This window comes from Lepidochelys kempii, chromosome 3 (assembly GCF_965140265.1).
Source record: "Lepidochelys kempii isolate rLepKem1 chromosome 3, rLepKem1.hap2, whole genome shotgun sequence".
In the NCBI taxonomy this organism is placed as follows: domain Eukaryota; kingdom Metazoa; phylum Chordata; order Testudines; family Cheloniidae; genus Lepidochelys; species Lepidochelys kempii.
Genome location: NC_133258.1, coordinates 48,155,034 through 48,181,453, shown reverse-complemented (window position 1 = coordinate 48,181,453; position 26,420 = coordinate 48,155,034). Strand labels below are relative to the sequence as shown.

At 42.4% G+C, this 26,420-nt stretch overlaps 1 protein-coding gene across 8 annotated transcripts in view; it reads right to left on the bottom strand.

Annotated features, from left to right (window-relative positions):
* The window catches only part of PRIM2 (DNA primase subunit 2), a 309,065-nt gene that overhangs the window by 236,289 nt on the left and 46,356 nt on the right, over positions 1 to 26,420 (bottom strand). For 7 of the 8 annotated variants that reach the window (XM_073336325.1, XM_073336323.1, XM_073336328.1 and 4 more), the window contains exon 6: positions 4,539 to 4,634. The exons of the other annotated variant lie outside the window; for it this stretch is intronic. In XM_073336325.1, the coding sequence (XP_073192426.1) occupies positions 4,539 to 4,634 (96 nt within the window). The remainder of the gene's footprint in view (positions 1 to 4,538; positions 4,635 to 26,420) is intronic. 8 annotated transcript variants of the gene reach the window in all.

Genomic DNA, 26,420 nt, shown 5'->3' with positions numbered 1-26,420 from the left:
AATCTTTGATGCTGACACTGAACTTATTCAGCACCAATTTAATCAAGTAGACCTGAGGAGCCTCCTTCGTGAACCTGGGGGTGTGTTGGTCCTCCTGCTCTTCCACACCTACCCAGCATGCCTTTGTCTTGACATCTTCTCACTTCTTTAAAAGAAAAACCTGATTAATTATAAACAAAATTTGCCTCAAAAAGGTAGGGGAAAAAGAGGAAAAAAAGAAAAAGCAATGAGGAAAGCATCAAGGACACTGTGTGCAATCCAAGTCTCACTGTACCTTCAGCAGTTAGAAAAGAACTGAAGGGTGCTTGGGGTCACTCCCCCTTTTATGCCCTCAGAACCCTCCGGGATGGAGGGAGAAGGAGGGGTAAGTGGCCCCAATGGACAATGCTTTCCAGAAGGCTCCAGAAACTCTCATGGCACAGGCATCTTGATCCCACAAGTAGGAATATACAGAGACCACTCGAAGAAGAAATATGAAATGTACACACGATTTTGTTTTGGTGTCTGGAAACTGGAAACAGACTCAAAATTGCCACCTTGTAATGGGGAGGTCTGAAAAGTAGAAAACTTGAAACCCCTCAGTTGACCACATGCTGCAAACACCCATTTCAAATCTAACATAACCAATAGTACTTGGAAAGCTTTAGAAACTCTTATATAAACAAGAAACCCATATTATAAATTTGAACACAAAAAGCCAGCACATGAGAGAAGTCCAAGAACACAAATAGCATCTCATAACTCCACATACAAGTGATAGGAGGCTCCCTACAATCATTGCCACTGGGTGGATTGTTACAGATTGGTTCCTAACACCACAAGCAATACGTAAGCATGTAAAAAATATGTTTTCTTCGGTCATCTACTCCTAACATCTGTGAGCTTCCTCAATGACTGAAGAAATTTACTGCAGCTAGGAACTACTTTCAGGATTGGAAATTCCAGAAATATATATAAACAGTCCATGGGAAGAAAATACAGATGTTTCAGAACAAAATAAAAACTTCAGAAACCTTCACAAAATCCTGTTCCTTCTCTCTAAAGCATAACTGCAGTATGAAATTTCAAAACTACCACCAAGGGGATGACCTGGAGTAAAAATCATGATCTTTTCCTTTGACTGCACCTGGTGCAAATGCATGAACTATTAGAGATGCCAGAAACAGGTTTCTGACCAGCCCCAGAACAGCCAAATCCAGCCTCCCTCTGCAAGAATTCTTATTCTGAAATGCCTTTTCAGAATGTATTCATTGATCATTCAGGAGTTGATGTTCAGTTCATAGCCTCCAAATGTTTTTGCTATCACAAAGCAAAAAGAGCCATTCTGGATCATTTAGGATAAAGGACAGAACTGCGTTTTACAGACTTCAAGTTACAAGATAATTTCTCTGACCCTGACTGTCTTCATGGGGAATTGGAAGGGAGGAACATGAAAATGTAAGAAGCAAAGTTAATGTAGAAGTTTGTTGAATTTATGTGTCGTTTGTTTAACACTGTCTGGACCCATCTGGCTGTGACTGAAGTTTTCTCAGTGCCTTTGCAGAGTACTGTTGATGTCTTCCCCCACTTTTCAGTCTATTCACTAGAGGTAAATACACTTTAGACAAGAGCTCTCAAAAACAAATTTAGTTTCCTCTATATATACTATTAAACAAGTTAAATAGGCCAGTGGCAAAGTAGCTAAAGAAAAAGGGACACATAGTGGTAAGAGCAGTTTACCACCTTTGATGTAAGTCACTCGTGTTGTAACTACTGCTGCTACTCCATGGATTTTCTAGCCACCCGAGTCCAAAATGGGGGAGATAGCAGTATCACTCTGTCTGCCCCAGTCCCACATTTGTGCTGGTGAAGAGAAGAGAAGAAGGGAGTTGCTAGAGGCACTTCTTTGCTAGCCTGACACGGGGGTTCTGGTAGGTGATGGTCTTGGCAACTTCCTCTGTGCAGAGCCTGAGATGTTGAGACCTATCCCATTTCCACCACCAAGATGCTCAAGCCTGCGGAGGGTCAAGTAGCTCTTCTTCAGACCTGAGATGTGAGGTGCGGTAAGCAGAGTCAACTATCTTCGCAATTGTGGAAAGCCAAGGGGGTTCTTTGATTCTCTACTAAAAGCATTTCAGAGTGAGAGGTGAGGATGCTGAAAGATTCTGAGTGTCTTGACTGGCAGAGAAGAAATGTTTCCCAAAAGAGGGAAAAAACAGATTAAAGAATATTTAAATAAAGTTAGATATACTCAAGTCAGCAGGGCCTGATGAAATTCATCCTAGGGTACTTAAGGAATTAGCTGAAGCAATCTCAGAACCGTTAGCAATTATCTTGGAGAACTCATGGAGTACAGATGAGGTCCCAAAGGATTGGAGAAGGGCAAACACTCTGTCTTTACATAGGAAAACAAGAGGATCCAGAGAATTACAGCTTAGTCAGACTAACTTCAGTCCCTGGGAAAATACCGGAACAAATTATTAAACAACCAACTGGTAGATACCTAAAGGATAATAGAGCTATAAAGAATAGCCAACATAGATTTGTAAAGCACAAACCATGCCAAGCAAGCCTAATTTCTTTCTTTGATAGGATCACTGGTCTGGTGGATAGAGAGGAATCAGTAGACATGATATATACTGATTTTAGTAAGGCTTTTGACACAGTCACATATGACATTCTCATCAGCGAGCTAGGGAAATGCGGTCTAAATGAAATTACTACAAAGTGAGTACACAACTGGTTGAAAGACTGTACTCAAAGAGTAGTCATCAATGATACGCTTTCAAACTGGGATAACATATCTATTGGGGTCTCACAGCAGTCAGTCCTGTGTCCGGTACTATTCAATATTTTTATTAATGATGTGAATAATGGGAGTGGAGACTATGCCTATAAAATGCCATTCTGGGGAGTAGTAGCAGGAGTGTTGTATGTAAGACAAAGGAGATAATTGTCCCACTCTACTCAGCACTGGTGAGGCCTCAGGTGGACTACTGTGACCAGTTCTGGGCACCACACTTTAGGAAAGATGTGGAAAATTGGAAAGAGTCCAAAGAAGAGTGACAAAAAGAATAAAAGGTATAGAAAACCTGACCTATGAGGAAAGATTAAAAAACTGGGCACGTTTAGTCTTGAGAAAAGAAGACTGAGAAGGGACCTGATAACAGTCTTCAGATATGTTAAGGGCAGTTATAAAGAGGACTGATCAATTGTTCTCACTGTGCACAGGAGGAAAGACAAAAAATAATAGGCTTAATCTGCAGCAATGGAGATTTAGGTTAGATATTAGGACAAACTTTCTAACTATAAGGGTAGTTCAGCGCTGGAACAGACTTCCATGGGAGGTTGTGAAATCCCCATCATTGGAGGTTTTTAAGAACAGGTTGTACAAACACTTGTAAAGGATAGTCTAGGTTTACTTGGTCCTGCCTCAGTGCAGGGGACTGGACTTCATGATCTCTCAAGGTCCATTCCAGCTCTACATTTCTATGATTCTATGAAAAGGAAAGGGAAAAGTACAACACATCAAAGACTCAAGACTGAAAACCAGTTTGAAGAGTCAGGTGGAAAGACACTGTAATCAGCAATCCATGACTACACTCCACTTCCCATTAGTAAAGGATTTCCTCATCCTAAAAATTCTTCCTGCCAGAAACAGGAGCTCCTCAGCACCAGATAATTCAAATAGCAGAATCAATAGGCAACAGTTGAACCACATAACCTAAGTTGGGAACCTTAGGGTTTAAGGTAGGAATATAAATATCGTTTTAAAAGTTAACCATTTAAACAATTAAAAAATATTTCATTTAAACGGTTAACCAGTTAAAGGGCTGGCCGGGGCTGGGACCGGGCATGCTCCGGGTGGTGCGGGGCCGCTGGGCCGGCCAGCCTGCAGGTTAACGTGGGTTAACCGGTTAAACAGGGGTGGGCAATCTCCGGCCCCTGGGCTGGATCCGTCCCGTCAGGGCTTTGTATCCAGCGTGCAGGATTGCCACCCCCGTGGCGCCACGGGCCCCACGCCACTCTTGGAAGCGGCCGGCACCACAGCACCGCCCCCTGCAGCTCCCGTTGGCCAAGAACGGGGAACCGCGGCCAATGGGAGCTTCATGGGAGGTACCCACAGAGGACAAAGCATGGAGCCCTCTGCCCACCTCCCCACCCCAGGGGCCACAGGAACATGGTGCCGGCCGCTTCTGGGAGCGGAGCAGGGCCAGCGCAAGCAGGGAGCCTGCCTTAGCCCCACTGCGTGCTGCTGCCACCCCGGTGACGCTGCAGGTAAGCAACGCCAGGCTGGAGCCCGCACCCCGCACTCGTCCTGCACCCCAACGCCCTGCTGCACTTCGCACCCCTCCTGCACCCTAAGTCCCTGCCGCACCTCCTCCTGCACCCCAACCCCCCAGATGTGGCCCTCGGGCAAAAAAGTTTGCCCACCCCTGGGTTAGACTAATGCTTACTAGTTAACATGTTACATCCCTAGTTTAAGGAGGTGGAGACAACATGCAATTGTGACATTTACACTAAGTATTGTTACACAATTTCCATCAGCTTTAACTTACCTTATAAAATTCCAGTTCTTCTACTTTAGTTCCACCTAGGCCAGGAGTTGAATTTCGCAGTTGGACTGCAAATTTTTCTTTCACTTCTTTGCTAATCTAAAACAAAAACAGTTGTGTTTTTAGACTGATTATACATTTTAGATATCATTTCTTTACATGAACTAATCAAGAGTTTATGTTTTCAGTAATAATAAGTATGATATCCTTTCAGTTTGAAAAAAACCAAAATAACTCGGTAACCAATAAAAAGATCACCACAACATTTTTAAGAAAAAGTGTTACTTGCTAAACATCTGAACAGTAAAACATGACTGGGAAGAATTCAGAGGAGGACAAAACTCTATTAAGGATACATCAACATGGTGATAAAAGCCCCATGGCAGGGCTCAGGCTGCAGGGCTAAAAGTTGCTGCATAGATGTTTGGCTCTGGGACCCTCAATACTAGCAGTGTCCCAGGCCTGGGCTCCATCCTGAGCCTGAATGTCTACAGGGTAATTTTTCAACCCTGGAGCCCAAAACCCAGGAGTCCTGGGTTTTGCTGGAGAACAAGGTAGTGGGACGATAAGGTGTCTGGAGGGTTCTTTGGGAGGTAGGTGGGGCCTTGGGTGGCCCCGGGTAATAGGGTGTGGTCTGGGGTTGTCCCTTCTGGTCTCCGCTCCAACTGCGACCAGTTTTCTTCTTCTCTGCCACCTCCACCCATCTGGCTCCAATCTCTCCTGCCTCAATTACAGTTTTGGGTTTCCCATCTAGGATGTATCTTTCTATTTCCTCAGGAACACCCTCTAAGAATTGTTCCATTTACATTAGGAAGGGCAAATTTACTGGAGATTCAACACTTGCTCCTGATATCCAGGCATCCCAATGTTTCACAATGTGGTAGGCATGTAGGGTAAATGACACGTCTGGTTTCCACCTTAGGGCTCTGAACCTCCAACGAGAATGCTCGGGTGTTATCCCCATTCTGACTCTCGCCTTGGATTTAAACAGTTCATACTTGTTCATGTGTTCTTTAGGCATTTCAGCCGCCACCTCAGCTAAGGCTCCACTGAGCTGCGGCCTCAGCTCAAAACTGGCTAATTCCAGCTTTTGTTGAGACGTGGAGTCTGTCATCCTAACCTCTCTGTTTTTAACTAACTTTACACCCGAGGTTTAGAAATAAAAACAAACAAAACTTGGCTTGTAAAATTTTGCTGTGCTGGAATAGGATACCTATTCTCGGATAGTGATTGTAAGCCTACAGAAAAAGACAATTCCCCTTGTCTCTGCTCTGGCCCCAAATCAAAGCAAAAAAGCTTTCAACTATTTCCAGTTGGAGACCTGCTTTCCAGCAGCCCAAAGGAAAAAATTTCCTTTTCATATCTGTGCTCCTTGTAAAAAAAAAAAAAAAAAAAAAAAATCAAAATCCTAAAAAAAAAAAAACCCTTCCACTTTTGTCTCCAGGCAAATGGGTAGAACACCCCCCTATTTACTTTTAGGGGAAAAAACCTCAGGTTTGTAAAGATTGAATTTCCCTGCAGGAGGTTAACTACTCTGCCTCCAGGCAAAGAAAACCTGCAATTCACAAAGGTAATTCCCTTTTGTCTCTACTCTGGCCCCAAAGCAGAGAAAAAACTAGCTGCTTTCAGTTGGACCTCCTTTCCAGCAGCCCCAAAGGAAAAAAAAAAAATTCCTTTTTAAAATCTGTATTTCTGGTTGAAAAAAATCTCAAATTGATCTCAAAAGGATTTCAAGTTAATCCCATCACTCTGCCACCATGTCAAGGTTCCTTCCCCACTCTGAACTCTAAGGTACAGATGTGGGGACCTGCATGAAAACCTCCTAAGCTTACTTTTACCAGCTTAGGTTAAAACTTCCCCAAGGTACAAACTATTTTACCCTTAGACTTCCACTACCACCAACAAACTTTATCTGGGTTCCTGAAAAAACGTAGTTTGGAAACTTCTTTCCCCCCCCCAAATTCTCCCAACCCTTGCACCCCACTTCCTGGGGAAGGTCTGGTAAAAATCCTCATCAATTTGCATAGGTGACCACAGACCCAAACCCTGGGATCTGAGAACAATGAAAAAGCATTCAGTTTCCTGACAAGAAGACTTAATAGAAGTAAAAAAGAATCACCTCTGTAAAACCAGGATGGTGAATACCTTACAGGGTAATTAGATTCAAAACATAGAGAATCCCTCTAGGGAAAACCTTAAGTTACAAAAAAGACACACAGACAGGAATATTCATTCTATTCAGCACAGCTATTTTCTCAGCCATTTAAAGAAATCATAATCTAACACATACCTAGCTAGATTACTTACTAAGTTCTAAGACTCCATTCCTCTTCTGTCCCCAGCCAAAGCATCACACAGACGCACACAGACCTTTTGTTTTTCTCCCTCCTCCCAGCTTTTGAAAGTATCTTGTCTCCTCATTGGTCATTTTGGTCAGGTGCCAGCGAGGTTACTTTTAGTTTCTTAACCCTTTACAGGTGCGAGGATTTTTCCTCTGGCCAGGAGGGATTTTAAAGGGGTTTACCCTTCCCTTTACATTTATGACAATACCTTTTCACATTTAATGAGTTATGGTCTGCTTCTTCATTTGCGGAATTGGGAAAAATATATTCAGCTAACTTTTAAGGTCAAACTTTATAAACATGGCACTATATACCCTGTTCTGCATTAAGTATCTGTACCATTTTCAGTCTTCACAATGTAATGAAATCTGGCATTATACTTCCCCTCCCCCCAAATGTCAGTACTTTCAGTTGTCACATGGAAAAGCTTAGCAGAAGTAATTTTTTTCTTATGTATTCAGAATATTTGAAATAGTTTTATTTCACAAACAAAACAATTTAAAGATATTCATTTTGTGTGGTTAATTTAATTGCAATTTCCATTTTGATGCAGGTTGACACAAATGATGACTAAAAAGTTATTCAAATAATAAATACATTTTTAATATAACAAAAAAAACTTAGCAATTAAAAATTTAAATATTTGTTAAGCTAAAGCTATATAATTGCTTAAATAAGTGTGTATAGCTATAGTGCATCCTCCTGGTTAGTAAGATGTACTAAACTAATGTAAAAGCTATATTTAATTGTAAATAATCAAATCAATATTTTAATTGTTATACCAACCAATGGGAACCTCTCTCTTAAGGAAAACAGGAAGTCATAACACAACACATTAAGATCAATTATTTAAATCAAGGTTTTCTGCTTGCTAATCTAAAACATGGCTCAAATTGGTGATATAAAAATCAGTCAACCCTGAAAGGGACACTAATCGATGCTAGTAAGCCTGAAGTGAGGCCTACTAGTTTAGGTTTGTGTGCAGCCAACTTACGCCAAGGCTCCTAGGTCTCACTCAACACTGAGAAATGCATAGCTGGAAACCAATCTGGCTCACCTGTGGGTTAGCACTGATAAAATAGATGTTAAGTTTATCAGAATGTGTTTAGACTTGATGAAATGCTTGTAGGATGCTGAATGTATTGATCTCACTTATAACATCCGTATCACATGGTATAAAGTTATACTGAGTGTTTGCATTGTAAACCTCTCTAATCTGTAACTCACCAAATAGGGAAGAAGCATTAAAGTGCTAGTCCTGTACTCAAGGAGACCCATTGAAACCAAATGAGCCATTGTGAAACATCAAAGTTTGATGCCCAAACACCACACACACGAAGAGGAGAGGGGTGCAAACACCTGTCCCATCAGTATGAACTGTGGGATAAGGGAATAAAAATCCATGACAGGAAGGAATTGTATCACTATGCTGCTTGGAATTTTGAGAGGGCAATATTTCTAAGCAATGGATCCCCAAGTTGCTTGGCTTGGTTCAGCTCTAGAGGACACAGAAAGCTTGCACATCACAGCAGTTTCTGTGACCTTTTGGAACCTGACTCATTTGTGTGTGTATGTTTATCTGCTTTAACCTTGTAAATAACTTATTTCTTTTTCTTAGTTAATGAAACTTTAGTTCATTCACTACAGAACTGGCTATAGGGGTTGTCTTTGGTGTGAGGTCTAAGGTTCAAATGACCTAGAGTAAGCGATCCTTTGGGACTGGGATTAACCTGAATATTATTGTAAATTTTGGTGTAAGGGACCATCTATCACAAAGGCAAGCTTGCCTGGGTGGCAAGATAGACCGAAGTACCCAAGAGAACTGTCTGTGACTCCATGGTTGGGCTACTATAGTGCTTGAGGAGTTCACACTTGTTACTTGGTTGGTAAAATCTAAGTATAGAACTCAATCAATTTGGGGTTTGTGCCCTGCTTCTTGACAGTCTGCCTTCAGGTTGGCACTCATGCTCATAAGCTACTTCAGACAGCTTGACACAGACATCATTAAAATATTTATATAGCACAGTATGTTTTTGCATATTGATTTACAGAAATAGTCCCACCCTGAAATGTTGAAACATTAAGTAAGGCTGTGATTAAATATCTTTGACCTGTATTTTCTTGGAGATTTTGGTGATTAAGCTAGTCATCCTGTAAAAGCTGCTACATGTGTTAAAAATCCAAATACTCCCAATCCAAGATAAACTAGGCATGTCGTCAGAAGGGGAGCACAGTGCAGTGAAGTTTGAGAACCTCTGATCTACTTCATTTCAAGTGGCCTCCTATGACATGCTTTACCCCTTATACTTGACAATCTGTCCCAACTTGTATTTAGCTCAAAAACTGATTACCTTCTCCCCAAAAGTGAAGGAGTGTCCTGTGTAGCTCAAAAGCTTGTACCTTCCACCAAAAAAAGTTGATCCAATAAAAGATATTACCTCACCTACCTTGGCTCTTACATTAGTCCAAGTATATTATGTCAAAAGAAAGATTTACTTTTGCCAACCAAACTTGTAATCGCAAAAAATGATATCACATTTGTTCAGCAAGATCTGTTTTTCATAAAATAATGTGTATCAGAATTATATTCCCCTTCTTAATTCTTATCCTTTAATTTGCCCTTATTAAAAAAAAACTGCTGATGGTCTGCACCCAATTTCACAAGCTATCCACATCCCTCTATTAATGGCTTGCCCACATCATTATTTACCACTCCATGGGTCATCTGCAAGCTGTCAGCAATGTTTTTGCATTTTTCTTGCAGATCACTGGTAAAAATATGAAATAGCACTGGGCAGAGAGCCAGGTACTGAAAGACCCAGTGGTGAGCCGGAGCCGGTTTGCACCGGTAGGCTGGAACCAGTTGTTAAATTTAGAAGCCCTTTTAGAACCGGTTGTTGCGCGAGGGACAACCAGTTCTAAAAGGGCTACTAACTTAAACCACCAGCCAAAAGTGGCGCCTTCGGCACCGACTCCACGGGTGCTCCAGCAGAGCACCCACCGGCAGCTCCCCACCCTGTGCCCGGCCCCAGCTCACCTCCGCTCCGCCTCCTCCCCTGAATGCGCCACCCTGCTCTGCTTCTCCACCTCCCACCCCCTGCCGGCTTCCCGCAAATCAGCTGTTCACGCAGGAAGCCGGGGGGCAGGCGCTGAGAAGCAAGCAGCGGCTTCACACTCAGGCCCATGGAGAAGGAGGTGAGCTGGGGCAGGGGGCATGAGGAGGGCCACCCGCACCACAGCAAGTAACCCAGGGGTGCACGCAGGGGAACCGCTCCCCGCCCCAGCTTACCTCCTCCACCCTGGGCTTGAGCTTGAAGCCACCGCCTGCTTCTCAGCCCTCCGAGGCTTCCCGCGTGAACAGCTGACTCGCGGGAAGCCGGGGGGGGATGGGGGGGTGGAGAAGCAGAGCGGGGTGGCACATTCAGGGGAGGAGGTGAAGGTGAGCTGGGGCTGGGTGCGGGGTGGGGAGCTGCTGGTGGGTGCTCTGCACCCACCAAATTTTCCCCCATGGGTGCTCCAGCCCCGGAGCACCCACAGAGTCGGCGCCTAAGGTGCCACTTTTGATGTGATCAGTGGGGGGAGCGGCCACTACGCTACCCTACCCCCAGGAGCCAGAGGGACCTGCCGGATGCTTCCTGGGAGCTGCCCCAGGTAAGCACCGCTGGGACTCCCCAACTCACCCCCCGGCAGGTCCCTCTGGCTCTTAGGGGCAGGGTGGGCACACATTACGGTGGCCCATGAGACCCTCCTGCCCAGTTCTGGGGGCAGTCAGGGGACAGGGGAGGGGCGTGGATGGGGCAGGAGTCCCGGAGGTGGGGGGGCAATGACCCCCTCGTGGGGTGAGGAAGGAACCGGTTAAGATTTTGGCAGCTCATCACTGGAAAAATCCCACACACACAAGAGACATCACTTCTCATTGGTGATTCCCAAATAATTTATGTTTTGAGATCTCAGACAATTTTTAAATCCCTTTAATATTTGCAGTATTGACATTGTGTAATTCCAATTTCAAATCAGAATACGGGTGTTACTTAGACACCATATATAAGTCTAATAATATATCAGTACAGTTATAGTCACCAAATTGTAATCTTGTCAAAGAACATCATCAAGTTTAAAGGTGACATTTTTCCATTAAGCATGCTGATTGGCATTAATCATCAATAAAAAATAAAGAATAAAATAGAGTCACATCACCCATTCTATTATTTTCTGCAAGATCACTATCTGCTGACTGGCCTATAGTTACCCAGGTCATCCCACCTACCTTTTTAAAATATTAGCAAAAGAATTTTTTTCCCCCTCTTCTCTGCAGAAAACATCAGTTTTCCAAGATTTATTAACATAGGTGGACTGGATGTTATCCAGTTCTGGAATGTGGGAAGCAAGATACTTTCTGGGGATGTGGAGGTGGTGAGGAAGGGACAATGAAAGAGAGGTTCAAGGGACAAGCAAGTGTGGAGGAGTGTAGGAAAATGCAGAGTCATCTATAATAAAAAAAACTTTAAATGCTCCAAAAAATTCTAGATTGAGAACTAAATGTTTAAAGTTTCAGTACAGATAAAATCCTCTCCCCTTCATTCACTGCATACAGACTTGTAGAATTCTGCAGGAGGGACCCTTATTTTGATGGACTTCATAAGATTGTTTGATCAGAGCATCCATTCTGTGGTCCACATATACCAATCCAATTGATGCTCTTAATGCTCATTCCAAAAAAAAAAAAAAAACCTGGAGAATTCCCATATAAAAATCTTTATTAAAAAAAGTTACATTGCACCATGTGCTTCGTATGCCATACAGTTAATCTAGCACTCTTTACAAAATGCACATCTTTTTGGATATGCAAATGTTAGAATGCTCCTAGGCACTGCAGTAATATAAATAATAATGTCTTAATATGAAGAACAATAGAACACAAATAGCTCAGCAGCACCATACCATTCTTTTTATCACCTCATTCAACTTCAATCACCCATTCAATCTTATTAGACACAAAATTAAAGATCTTATTTTCTAGTTCTATTACCAATACAACTCCATATTAAACCAATCATTTCAAAAACATGTTAGTTTCTACACAATACTGATAATAAACTTGCAAGATTTAGATATATTTATATAAGCACCATCACAATATTTCATAACTTCAAGCAGATCATTCCAATTCTAGTTCATACAAATATTTTACTACTCCACCGACACAACACACTATGACAACTTACAGTACACTGACAATGATTATGGAATTATATCCTGGTCAATCTCTCTACTACAGTTCCATATACAAACAGAATATTGCTATTCTTAGAACAAAACAAGGGACCAAAGTGAAGGTTCAGGGTGAAAGGTATAACTTGAGCAGGATGATGGGTAAATAAATAATTAAATGGGGGGTGAGGGTCGGCAGTATACAATTGGCTGGACCTTTCAGCTGTTCATTTCCAGACATTCTAACACTAGCAATTTTATAAAGCTGTAATATATTTGCACAGATAGTAACAGTCTAATACTGGTTTCAGAGTAGCAGCCGTGTTAGTCTGTATCCGCAAAAAGAAAAGGAGTACTTGTGGCACTTCATCGGATGCATACTGCTTATAAATGTTGGTTGGACACCACCAAAACATACTTTGAACCTTAACTTTTGTCTGTGAATTATATTTAATTTTTACCAAAATGGAGATTTAATCAAAGTAATATTTTATAACTAATATAGGATACATTGATTTTGTAGTTTCTATCCTACTTTGGTTCTTAGCAAGCAAAATGTCTCAAGGTACTTCATACAATGAAACCACACAGAGGAGATATCGCAGAGGGTTTTTTGGGTGGGGGGTTGTTTTGGTTTTTTAAGATGTTGCTCAGGGCACAACTTTTTGGATGTCTTTATCTCACAGTATAAAGACAAACAAACAAAAGGCTTTAGATTTAAAATCACAAACTCCAGTATCTAAAAGTCTTTGCAGCACCCATCACTATGAATAATTAAGCCCAATCATCTATTTATTATTGCTGGACATTAAATCGTTCTGTGGGTTACTATTTCAGCTTCTAAACTGTTCTAAATATGTAATTGTTCTTTTTATTAAACTCTGTTTTCCAAGTTTCATTTAATATTTCTGAAGCTTCATTTTCTAGTCATTGTCCATCTTTAGAAAATTCTTTTAGTTGACCACATGATATTACATATTTTACATCTTTGTTTTCCATTCACTTTTCAATAAATAAATATTTAAAGAAAAGACCTTTTTTTTTTTTTAATAAAACTCAACAGCTGCAGATGCATTTTAAAAAATCACATTCCTAGTTTAACAGGATATAGTTAACCTGTTTGCGAGAAACACTTGTTCATTCTTCCTTTAAAAAAAAAAAAAAAGCAGAGTTGTGTTCTCTATTGTACAAATTGTAAGTACAGCGAATAAAGCATAGGCTAGCTAAAAACCCTTAATACACAAGCTGCTCTCCAGCAATTCAGTTTCAGATACTGTATTTTGTTATGCCTCCATAAAGACATGACTGATAAGTGCTGCCTTTAGGGTCATGTCTACAATTCAACAAGTCAGGGACTGATAGATTTTAACGCCAGAAGGGACCATTAGATCATCTAGTCTGACCTCATGTATAATACTGGCCACAGAATTTTACCCAGTTACCAGTTACTCCTGTATTGAACCTCATAATTTGTGTTTTACTATAGCACATCTTCCAGAAAAGCTACCAGTCTTGATGTGAAGACTCCCTTTTATACATCCAAGGATCACATTAGCCATTTTTGCCATAGCACTGCAATGGGAGTGCCTCATCAGTTGCTTGTTCACTATAATCCTTTTTAGTCACTACTTTCCAGAATACAGTCCTCCATTCTGTAGATGTTGTCTTATGATCCAGATCACCCTATGTCTGCCTTTTTGTCACTGGGTGGTATGGCTCTTTAAGGGAGTGATGCTGGGAGGCCAGGGATTAGGTGATAGCTGGAAGATCATTTAGTCCTCACAAAAGCCTGCAAAAGCTAATGAGAGCTGCAGGAACTACAAAGGCTGGCGCTGGCATCCCCAAGTCAGGGGAAAAGGACATGACTGAGATTCTGAACACTTGTGTTAGACAGTTTTATACTGAAGAAATGAAACCAAAGCCCTGAAGAAAAAGGGACTGAAAAGTTGTGGCTTAAGTGTGTTTTCTGGTGCATCAGCAGGGGAGTTAGCCCACTGAGTTCATCTTCATCATTATTTATCACTCTACCATTCTTGTGTCTAGAGTTGCCAACTTTCTAACCACACAAAACACAAACACCCTTGCCCCGCCCCCTACCCCCCCTTTCTCTGAGGCCCTGCTCACTCCATCCCTCCTCCCTCTGTAGCCTTGGTTTTCAAATACGCTCCCCTGGATGAAGATGGGGGATGAGGCAGTGCTGAAACTTGAGCACCAATACAGGTGCTAATACAGACAGGATGAAAACATAATTAATCCCTTAAAGCCTACACTGAAGCCATATTACAGGCAAAGAGAACCTTCCTACCAGCCTCCAATGAAGCTGCCAAATCTCACACCAAGGTATCTAGGGCAGTGGTTTTCAAACCTTGGGTTGCGACCCAGAACTGGGTTGCAGCATGGAATGGACTGGGTCATGGCAGCTCTGGTCAGCACCACTGACTGGGCCGTTAAAAAGTCCTGTCAGCGGTGCTGCCCGACTAAGTCCTTACCTGTTCTGACACCGCGCTGCGCCCCAGAAGTGGCCAGCAGCAGGTCCAGATCCTAGGCGGGCGGGGCCATGGGGCTCCGCACACTGCCCCCGCCCCGAGCACCGGCTTCACACTCCCATTGGCCGGTTTCCTGTGCCTGCGGGTGAGAGCTGCGCTGAGCTGCTTGCGCACCTCCGTCTAGGAGACCAACCTGCTGCGAGCCGCTTCTGGGGCACAGCGTGGTCCCATGGTGCCAGGATAGGCAGGAAGCCTGCCTCTGCACTCCCGCTGCACTGCTGACCAGGAGCCACCCAAAGTAAGCCTGCGCTCCAATCCCCCAACCCAGACCTGAGCCCCCCCAAACCTGGAGCCCCTTCCTACACCCCAAACCCCTCATCCCCAGAGCCTGCACCCCCAGCCCACAGCCCTGAGCCCTCAGTTCCATTCCCAGCTACGTTGGGTCATAGGCATCAACAATTTTCTTCAACTGGGTCTCCAGAAATAAGGTTTGAAACCCCCTACTGATCTAGGGTGATAAACTGCTTCATCACCTCTGAGTGCCTAAATTCTTCACAGTGCTTTGTGCAGATTAATCAGCCTACTTTGTGCAAAAGATCCTGAACATTTAGGAATCCTTCTCAAAACTGCATGGATCCTGCTATACCCACTAACCAGCACCTCACCTGCATTCCCAAAGTTTAATACATTCACTAATCAAGAACTTCTGGACATCCCAAGGGAGTCTCAACCCAAACTTGTGAATCCAACAGATGGTCTCTTTGGCTTGTAAAAGAGTCATGAGCAACTATGCCGCTCAAAATAGCCGATGCCTCAGAGAAGTAATCTTCCCTTCCTCCTTCAAACACACAATAATCCAACCAGCACTGAAGAAACTCACCCTGGATACCTAGTCTACCAACCCAGCATCAAATCTCCCACTCCTCAGTAATCTTGTAGAGAAACTAGCCAAAGGCCAACTACAAACTCATCTACTTGAAGCGAATATTCTAGGCCCAGCACAATCCTAATCTTCAAGGTACTCTACTGCCTGGGCGCAGGATATCTAAAAAAAAAACCTAAAGCTCCAGGGGAAAGACTGTGGTTGACTACATTTCTCTGCCTCAATGGAGCTTTCTACCGGAAGGGCAAAGATCATCTGTACAGAAATCAGAAATTTCTAAGAGGCAGATCCAATACTGAGGAATGAACTCTCCCAGGAACAAGGACCATCACAAATCTCACCACATTCTTCTCAAAGTACAAGGCACGTTTCTTTGACCTCAACTTCTCTAACAAATACATAGCAATATGTATACTTTTAAGAAACCACCTTACCAAAACAGATAGCTCCCACTGCACACCCTTCTCCCGCTGAACAGAAAATGAGACAAACCAATGTGTGACAGATGTGTAGTCACATTGTTTAATGCACTATCGGAAGGCACTCAGACTCTACACTGATAAGCCTGGTGTAAGAACCTATATCAAACAGAATACAATAGAAATTACTTAATAGCATACTTGAGACCAAGTTAACATGCTAATTCAAACTAACATACAGAAAAGAAAAAATGTACATCAAGTGAAAAAGCACAAAACTGGTCATAATTTTCCTTTCAGTTCTCATGAGTTTTTGGGGATATTTTTTAAGTCGAAGTATGAAGAAAGTCAAACTATAAAACTTCTGACAGAAGTTTTAGCTTCTCTAAATACTGGAACATTTAAAAACTCTTCCCATTATATTAAGTACTTCTGAAGATTAATATTTTAAACCTCTTTTTATAACCACCCAGTTTCTAAATTAAGGCTATCAAATACTTCATTAATTTTCTTTCAGACTTACATGTCCATCAGATATTCAATAAAAAGTTTTAACATAGACCAAGGGTGACCTTTTTAAAAATTAAAAGTAATTAGATGCTGCATGTGTAACCCACACACTTCGTAGTGTTCTGTCCCATCTAGTGGCACCGAGACCACTTAGAGAAAGAGAGAGAGATTAATGAGTCTGCTCTACAGCATTAGCTAACTAAGCCAGTTAGCTTTTAGCTCATGCAGTAGAGCAGGGGTCAGCAAGAAATGGTGTGCCAAGTCTTCATTTATTCACTTTAATTTAAGATTTTGCGTGCCAATACTACATTTTAATGTTTTTTAGAAGGTCTCTCTCTATAAGTCTATATATTATATAACTAAACTATTGTATGTATACAAGGTTTTCAAAATGTTTAAGAAGCTTCATTTAAAATTAAATTAAAATGCTGATCTTACACCGCCGGCCCGCTCAGCCCGCTGCCGGCCTGGGGTTCTGTTAACCTAGGCTGGCAGCAGGCTGAGCGGGGCCTGCAGCTGGGACCCCGGCTGGCAAGGGGCCAGCAGCCAGAACCCCAGAGCCGCTCAGTCCACTGCTGGTCTGAGGTCCCGATCCTGTCCACATAGAGTAGGTATCTACTTTCTCCCTGGTTCTGACCCATTCTCTTCCTCTCTCTGCACTGAGCTAAGGGTGAAGGAGCAGGCTGGGGGTTGGGGTAGAGGGTCTCGCCAGGAGCTAGAATGAGGGAGGGGGCTCAGAGTTGGGGCAGAAGGTTTGGGTGTAGAGTGCTTACCTAGGCAACTCCCATTTGGTGCGAATGTGGGTGTGTGTACGCAGGTGCTCCCGTTTGATGCTCAGGGTGGGAGTGGGGATGTGGATGTGGGGGTGCAAGAGTCAGGGCATGGGGTGTGGGGGTGCCAGAGTCAGGGCTGGGGTTGTGGGGGGGGGTGCAGGGGTCAGGGCAGAGGGCTTAGGGTGTGTGAGAGGCATGCAGGGGTCAGGGCAGAGGGCTGGGAGTGTGGGCTGGGGTCGTGGGGGTGCTCCCAGCCCCCTGCCCTGAGCGGCTCACAACAGGGGGCTGGAGGGAATATGCCGATTCCACCCCCTTCCCCAAGGTCCCCAGAGCAGAGAGCGCTGCAGCTCTGCTTTTCCTTCTCCCCTCCGTAGCAAGGGCCATCAACTGATCCGCCGTAGGGAGGGAGATGAGGAGGAGGGGCAGAAACCCAGGACACTGGGGGAAGAGGCAGGGGGAGGGGGAAGCTTGCCTGCCCTGCAAGGAGAGAGCGGTGGGCAGGGGCGGAGAAGAGTGGGCCGGGCCAGGCAGGATTTTTTTAATTGCACGCTACTGTCCCCGGCAGACAGCAGCATGCCATTAAAAATTGGCTCGCGTACCATGTTTGGCACGTGTGCCATAGGTTGCCGACCCCTGCAGTAGAGGCTCATGCACTCAGCTCCAAAGGCCCCAGGTTCGATCCTGCCCGCCCACAACCAGGGTCTGTTGGTGTTACACATGGCCCCAATAACCTGAGCAAAAAGGGGCATTCTACATGTCCACTTCAAAATGTGTATTTTATTTTCTCAGACTCTCTGAAGCCTTCTTACAGGAGTAAAAACTTGCTCTTTAAAACATTGCACTTCAAGAGTAAATAATTTTACATCCCAATCATATAAGAGCACATTATACACTTAAAGGTAAAAATGTAATGAACGGATTACAATCAGTATATAGGAGTCCAGTAACGTAAGAGGTCACAAAACTCAGTGCAGCAGGGACACATTACTATAATTATCAGGAAAGAAAGTTATGTTACACAGGGTAGGTGCTTAGCCATACTTAGTGTTAAATTCTGTAAAAGTTAGACAATGGTGCCAGACACAATACTGTGGTATTTCAGGTTCTACTCTCCAGCAGACTTCTGTGGAGATGGTATAACCGATTACATGCTAGCAGGCTGAATCAAGTAAGATCTACCATTATTTGGTAGGTTTAGGTCTTCATGAACGAGGAAAAAATGACACACACAGGTAAGTGTTAAAATTGACGCAATGAATCTCTACTTCCTTCTACTCGCACTTGAAAACACCTTCATTTATTCATATAATACATTTAGAGATTACTTTTATAAGCATTTAATATAGTTGCCCCTATATTGTCCTAAACAAGAGCTTGATCTCAGATAAGTAGAAACATAAGCAGAGGTTAATGAGTTGGTAAGAAAGCACGCGGGGGGGGGGGGGGGGGGAGGGGAAGAGACAGCAGGAGGAGAAGAGAACCAAAATCCTAATGGGTATATTTGCTACACATTTTTCAAGAAGTATTTGAGACTTAAGACTTATCATGAAGGTCAGCTCTAGCCCCTTCTAAGGTTGTCAGAAATATAATTTTTATTATGACAAGCTTTCTTATTAGTTAGAAATGTGTTCTTAGTTCTGAAACATTCCTACATTTAACTCTACTTCTAAACTTCAGTTGCTAATAATCAGATTTATTATATTCACTTTGCCTTCTTGTTACTTCAGAACTATCGTCAGAGAAACAACAGAGCAATAAGAATAGTGGGGAAGAAGAAACCATCTCACTTGTCCACAAAATATCTTGATATAGTGCTCAGAAAACCACAAACTCAGTCACCCTTCAAAACTACTGGTGCCTCAGCAAAGACATGTGAACCCCAGCTAAAATACCAAGAGCCCAATTTGTTTCTCACACACAAAGAAACACTCTTCCTTTTGATCTCAAATTTTCCTCATCAACATGGATGAACGGTAACTGACTCTGTCCAAAATAGCTATTGTGTGCCAAACTCAGGGGTCAGAAGACCCACCAACAGCCACTCTCACTCTGCACAAAAACTTTACTCTTTTACATGTCAAGGTGCAAACTTAGGAAGCATATGGGTAGAAGAAAGTTCAGGAATGTGCACTGTTTATGCCCAGACAAGTACACAACTTTATTGCTGCCTCTTTACACACCTACTGTGGTTCACAAATTACTCCCTCTTCCCCATAACGTACAACAAAGCAGGACTGGCCCCAAAGTTCATACTGAAGTAATTTACTTATATTGTCATCCCTAAATAATCTTAAAATTCTCACATGTAAATACAGCTTAAATGACGTTAAATACAGCTTATTTCATTTCTGAAATTAACCTTCTGAAGTTGATTGTTTTACCTTTATTTACACATCTGTCATATTTAGTATTACCAACAAATCTGAAAAAGTATATTCCAAAAAACAAATTTGTGAATGTTCTCTCTACTTCTAACAGGCAATGGTGTACTCATGATTAAGACTACAATTTAGTCATGGGTATTTTTAGTAAAACTCATGGACACGTCACGGGCAATAAACAAAAATTCACCGCCCCGACCCATCCATGACTTTTACTATAAACACCCCTGACTAAAACTTAGCTGGGGGGCTGCTGTTTGGGAGCCACCGTTACTGCCCGCCTCCCCCAAGGCCAGCAGCATCAGCTGCCAGCTGCCACTGGGACAGCCAACCCACCGCTGCTCAGGAGCTGCTCTGGCAGCGCCTGGTGTGGCTATCCCCAGGCCAGCTGCCTGGGTAGCCCTGCGGTCAGCCACACTGGCCGCTGCAGAAGCCTTGGAGATCGCAGAAAGTCACAAAATCCGTGACTTTCGTGACAGATACAGAGCCCTACTCATGATTAAGTTACCATGATCAACCCCTCAGAGACATGATCTTGAACCAGATGGATCATACAAATGCCATCTTGTATTATTATTTAAGTTACCTTATTATCCTCCCTCAGTTTTATTTAGCTATGTTGTAGAAATACAGCCTCTGCCACAATACTTTTTTTATACTTATTCATTCTCCATAGAAAATGCATCCCTGCTAACAATGTTTCAGTGGTTTTTTTGTCATTATAACATTCTGTAAAATGTAAGAATTTATAATACACTGAATTTTTAGTTCAAGAGTCAATTAAATGCAAAGCAAGTTGCAGCTACACCTTAATTATTTTTTGGAGACCCAAAAATGGCTGCAGAGGATACGTGTGGAAAAGTCAAGGAAATTTTATTTCTCACAATAGTTCAATGCCCATTAAAGACTATGGCATTCTTTCCATTGACTTTGGATCAGGCTTTTAATGTGTATTGGAAATAATAGAAGTCAATATTTATAATTTCTTCAGGTACATATTCAAACAGTTAAACAAGCATATTCAATTAAAGTGATGTACAATTATTTTTGGATTAAAAACAAAACAACTTAAGATGCAAGGTTTGTGTGCTTTAAATTTATTCATAAAAGAAAATATAAAGTGTTGGCAACATGTAAGCCAATGCGATCAAAGTAAATTTAATTCCTACTGTGATGCTTGAGATAAAGATGCTCTTCACACAATGCACAATATATAGTTATATAACTATTTTACTGTTAAACATTAAATCTCATTGCAAGAGATGAGGGGGCACTAATTATGCCTCCCCAAGTTTAATATATTGTCCCTTTTCTCTTCCAAGATGTAACTCTTTGGCTAGTTATGTGAACAATGTTAGAGATTGTTTGGATATCCAGACCCCCTGGCACTTTGGATAAAAGGAGACAAACAAGGAGCCTGATCTTCTTATTGATTGTGTGCATGATACAGATTTTTAGTGCTCTACACACAACAGCTTTTCTGTAGGATGTTGTAGCTTTGAACGGAATGACAGGAGGACTGATAGTTTCCACGGCCAGAAGGCACTATTGTGAGCATCTAGTTAGCCTGACCTCCTGTGTAACACAGGCCAGAGAACATCCCCGAAATAATACTGTGATATCCCCCAGGGTGAAATCTGGACCACTGAACAGCTATGTTCCCTTAATTTTCTAACCTGGTGTGCCTTTTAAACTACTTTGCTGTCTGAACATCCACTCCTGGGCTGCTCACACAGCCTTCAGCATGCAAATCCACTCCCAACTGAATACATGGCACTCTGACCAGTCACTCATGAATTACATACACATACAGGAGGACACCCACAAATTCCTAGTCCCAGCCTTGCTCCACCAGAACTGTGTGTCTCGTACTGTTCAACACACCACTGAACAATGCAAGCTCATAGAAAGTCTATCATTTCTTCAAAGGAAAATTATATATGCACCAGCCTCGTTATCCCAAATGGAGTTTCCCACACACATTAATCCATACACATTGGTTAAGATAATACACTTTAACTATAGAAAGACATATTTTAAGTGATTACACATTATGATACATAAAAATCAGTATTGGTTACAAAAGAAAAAAAGTGAAATGCAAGCTAATACATAACTTAAAAGCAAAAAGACAGGCTTCAGAATAGCAGCCATGTTAGTCTGTATCTGCAAAAAGAATGGGAGTACTTGTGGCACCTTAGAAACGAACAAATTTATCTGAGCATAAGCTTTCATGGGCTACAGCCCACTTCGTCGGATGCTTAGAATGGAACATATAATAAGAAGATATAGATATACACACAGAGAATATGAAAATATGGAGTAAGAGGCTAATTAAGATGAGCTATTAGCAGGAGAAAAAAAAACTTTTGTAGTGATAATCAAGATGGCCCATTTAGACAGTTGATAAGTTTTTTTCTCCTGCTGATAATAGCTCATCTTAATTAGCCTCTTACTCCACCTTTTCATATTCTCTGTATGTGTATATATCTTCTTACTATATGTTCCATTCTATGCATCTGACGAAGTGGGCTGTAGCCCACGAAAGCTTATGCTCAGATAAATTTGTTAGTCTCTAAAGGGCCACAAGTACTCCTGTTCTTTTTAAAAGCAAAATGTTGTCTCTCACTATAGGCTGTTGTAAATTCCACAGGCTGGGTCTTCTTTCAGCCTGGGACCACTCCCCCTTAGTTCAGTTCTTTGATAGTTACTGATGTCATGAGCAGAGGGAAGCGAGGAGGTGAAGTCCAGTGTTTTCCTTCATCTTTATAATTCTACTTCTTGCTCTAGAAATACCCTTACTGACACACAGTATGTTGTGGACATGAGGTTTGAATTGTCCCTGTGATGAAATGTATATTTCTTCTTTACATCTTCCCTCCTGCTGGAAGATGGCCTGTTAAGTAGGTGATGGCCAACACCTCTCTGGGGTGCTAGTGTGTCTTTATCTTTGAAAAACTGGTTTGTGGGTGTTACCCAGAATTACAACATATTTCAGTAACAATCATACAGTAGAATCTTATAACTTCGCACACAGACACGCTACACATATTTTAACAGGATAAGGATATTCAGCAGATTATGACTCTTAAAATACCTCAACAAGCCATACTTTTACAAGACTATGATAAACTTTGTACAAAGTGGTGACCATAATAGTATAGACAGTCAAATTCCTAGAGCATATCTTTTAGGAAACACAGCCTGCTTTAAAAATTGCAGGAGACAGAGAATCTACCAAAACCCTTGGTAAACTGTTCCAATGGGTTAATTGCCTTAACTGACAAAAATGTATGCCCTATTTCCAGTCTGAATTTGTGTAGCTTCAACTTCTAGCCATCAGATTGGGTTATACCTTTCTCTGCTAGACTGAAGAGCCCATTATGAAATAGAGGGTCCCCAGGCAGGTACTTATAGACTGTAATCAAGTCATCCCTTAACCTTCGCTTTGTTAAGCTCCTTCAGTCTATCCCTATAAGCAGTGATGAGCTGGAGCCGGTTTGCACCGGTTCGCATGAACCGGTTGTTAAAGGGCTGGGGAAGCTCAGGCGAGACGGACAGGATGTGGCCTGCGGGACCATCCTGTCCATCCCGCCTGAGCTCTCGGTTCGGGAAGCTCCCATGTGAATTCTTACTGACCCAGCAGCACTCCGAGCCTTCAGCGGCACTTTGGCGGCGGGTCCTTCACTCACTCCGGATCTTCAGCAGCGGGTCCTCCAGTGCCGAAGACCTGGAGGGACTGAAGGACGTGCCGCTGAAGTGCCACCGAAGACCTAGAGTGAGTGAAGGAACCGGTTCTTGAGCTTCTGGCAGCTCATCACTGCCTATAAGGCATGTTTTCTAATATTGTACTCATCTTCATGGCTCTTCTCTGAACTTTTTCCAATTTATCAACATCCCTCTTGAATTATGGACATCAGAACTGAACAGAGAATTCCACCCGCTGTTGCACCAGTGCCACATAAAGAGATAAAATAACCTCTCTACTCCTACTCAGGATTCCCCAGTTTATGCATCCAAGGAGGATGACCTCTGGTGAGACAAAAAGATGGGTTCCTCTTTGACGAGAAAGATTCTGGGGTCTTTAATACCACCTTGTCATCATGGAACACACAATTAAATTTGCATGGAAAAAGCTGCCATTCCTCCATGATCACTGTCAGGGTTCCCTCCCCACTCTGAACTCTGGAGTACAGCTGTGGGACACGCATGAAAGACCCCCTAAGCTTATTTCTACCAGATTAGGTTAAAAATTTCCCCAAGGCACAAATCCTTTCCTTGTCCTTGGACGCTACTGCTGCCACCACCAAGTGATTTAGACAAAGATTCAGGAAAAGGACCACTTGTAGTCCATATTTCCCCCAAAATATCCCCCCAAGCCTCTTCACCCCCTTTCCTGGGGAGGCTTGAGAATAATATACTAACCAATTCATTACAATGTGAGCACAAACCAAACCCCTTGGTTTTTAGGACACTGAAAATCAATCAGGTTCTTAAAAGAATTTTATTAAAAAAAAGTAAAAGAATCACACCTGCAAAATCAGGATGGAAGGTAACTTTACAGGGCCGTGCCACTTCCCGCAGCTCCCATTGGCCTGGAGCAGCGAACCACGGCCAGTGGGAGCTGCGATCAGCCAAACCTGCGGACGTGGCAGGTAAACAAACCTGTCCGGCCCACCAGCGGCTTTCCCTGAACAAGCGGCAGACTGGCTTTGAGAACCAATGACCTACGCATTTCCTTGCCTTACTTACAACTTTTTGTAATTTTAGATCCTCATTTTAGGTATGTTTCCAGGAGATTTTTTTCCCTGTCTAGACCCTCTCTCCGTCCAGAGAGGGAACAAAGAGAGCAGAAACAAAACCTCCCCCACATCAGATTTGAAAGCATCTTCTTTCCCCATTGGTCCTTCTGATCAGGTGCCAACTAGGTTAATTGAACTGATTAACCCCTTACAGGTAAGGCAATTCAGTACAGCTGCCCTGTGTATATTTATGACAATCTCATTAAAGGATGGGTGCAGCAGGTTTGTTGTCCCAGGCAAAGATTTGGAAGGCAAGTGTTTGCCCCTAGGTTTGTCCATCTTTGTCTTCTCCATTTGGATCTGGCTGTAGATGCAACCTTTCTACATACTGTTTCAAATTTATCAAGGGGGAAGGGAAAAGATCACTGTTGCTGCCTTTTTTCTATGCCTTGCTCAGGCCTGAATCTGAGAGCTCTTCTTCCTCAGGAGAGGAGGCAGTGACTTAGTGAAGACAAATACCTCTCAGATGTTATATTGTTTTCTTTCCTCTTTCATCCTTTTGGATATTTTCGGCCTTTCTGCCTGCTTTCTTGGAGTTGCCACCTGGCTGTGGCCAGCTAATCTTCATTTTAAAATTGTCAGTGACGGAGAATCCACAACAACCCACGGTAAATTGTTCCAATGCTTAAATGCACTCAATCTTGAAAATGTATACCTCATTGCCAGTCTGAATTTGTCTAGCTTCAACTTTCAGCCTTTGGATTGGGATATAGCTTTAAGAAACTGAAGAGCCCATTATCAAATATTTGTTCCCCATGTAGGTACTTACAGACTGTAGTCAAGTCATCCCTTAACCTTCTCTTTGTTAAGTATAACAGATTGAGCTCCTTCAGTCTACCACTGAAACGCACGTTTTCTAATCCTTTAGGCTCTCCTCTGTAACCTCTCCAAGTTATCAACATGTTTCTTGAATTGTGGACACCAGAACAGTATTCCAGCAGCAACATCAGTGTCCAAAACAGAGGTAAAAACCTGTCTACTCCTACTTGAGATTCCCCTGATTATGCATTTAAGAATTCCTTTAGCTCTTTTGGCCACAGCTTCGCATTGCAAACTCATGTTCAGCTGATTCTCCAATACGATGCCCAAATCTTGTTCAGAGTCAATGCTTCCCAGGGTTGAGTCCCACATCGTGACAGTCATGACATGGTGTGCTACTCATCATTGAAGTCGCCACAAGATATGCCCTGTGTCTTGACTGGACTTTTCTACATTGCAATCACAGTTCCTCGGAGCATGGGGACCACTGGACATGCCTGTCAGCACAACAGCCCAAAGCCCAGGCCACATGAGAGTCGGCTGGCTGTGACCATGAACCAGATTGTGGTGACAAAGCCAAACAATCTGTATTAAAGTTCTTCACAATTTGTCTTTTTGCAAGGTTCTTTAAAAGTACACAATACCAATTCCCTACTTCAGCTAGTGGAAATTGCTCATATTTACATAGCTGCCAAAAGAAAGCCACTGCCACTTTGAAGACATCTTGTAATTCAATTAAAATCAAAGGTTCTACAAAGATTAAATGTATCTACATTATGACCAAAGACACAATACTCTAGTTGGTTTTCAATTATTTTAGTAAGAGCTCAAGGCACAGGAGAGAAAAGCGTCAGTTGGCTCCACACTATTCATTTAACCAACTATAAAGCTATGTGCCATTCTTCTAAAGACTTCTTATCCATTTGTACTGTAATGATGCTGAAAAGGGAAATAATTAATTTTAGGATGTTTAATTAGTACACTGTCTTAGTATCATAATCAAGATGCTTAATATCTGAACCAAGTTTCATTGGTTACTTTCCACCTACCTAAAAAAAGGTCATAGCATGAAAATGGAAATAAATACATATTATCCCCTCCTACTTGACTGTTGACTTTAACAAATGGAACAGCTCCACCCCTATACTTTAAGTCCTCCTTCGCAGGAATGAATCACTTTAAAACAAACAATTAGTTAACAAGATCCAGGAAAAAGTTACTCCCCCACTCCTCTCACCATCTGTAATACGTTCTCAGTAGTTACAGAAAAGAATAAAATATGCCACCAATAATACATTTGGGGAATATTTCCAAAAGCA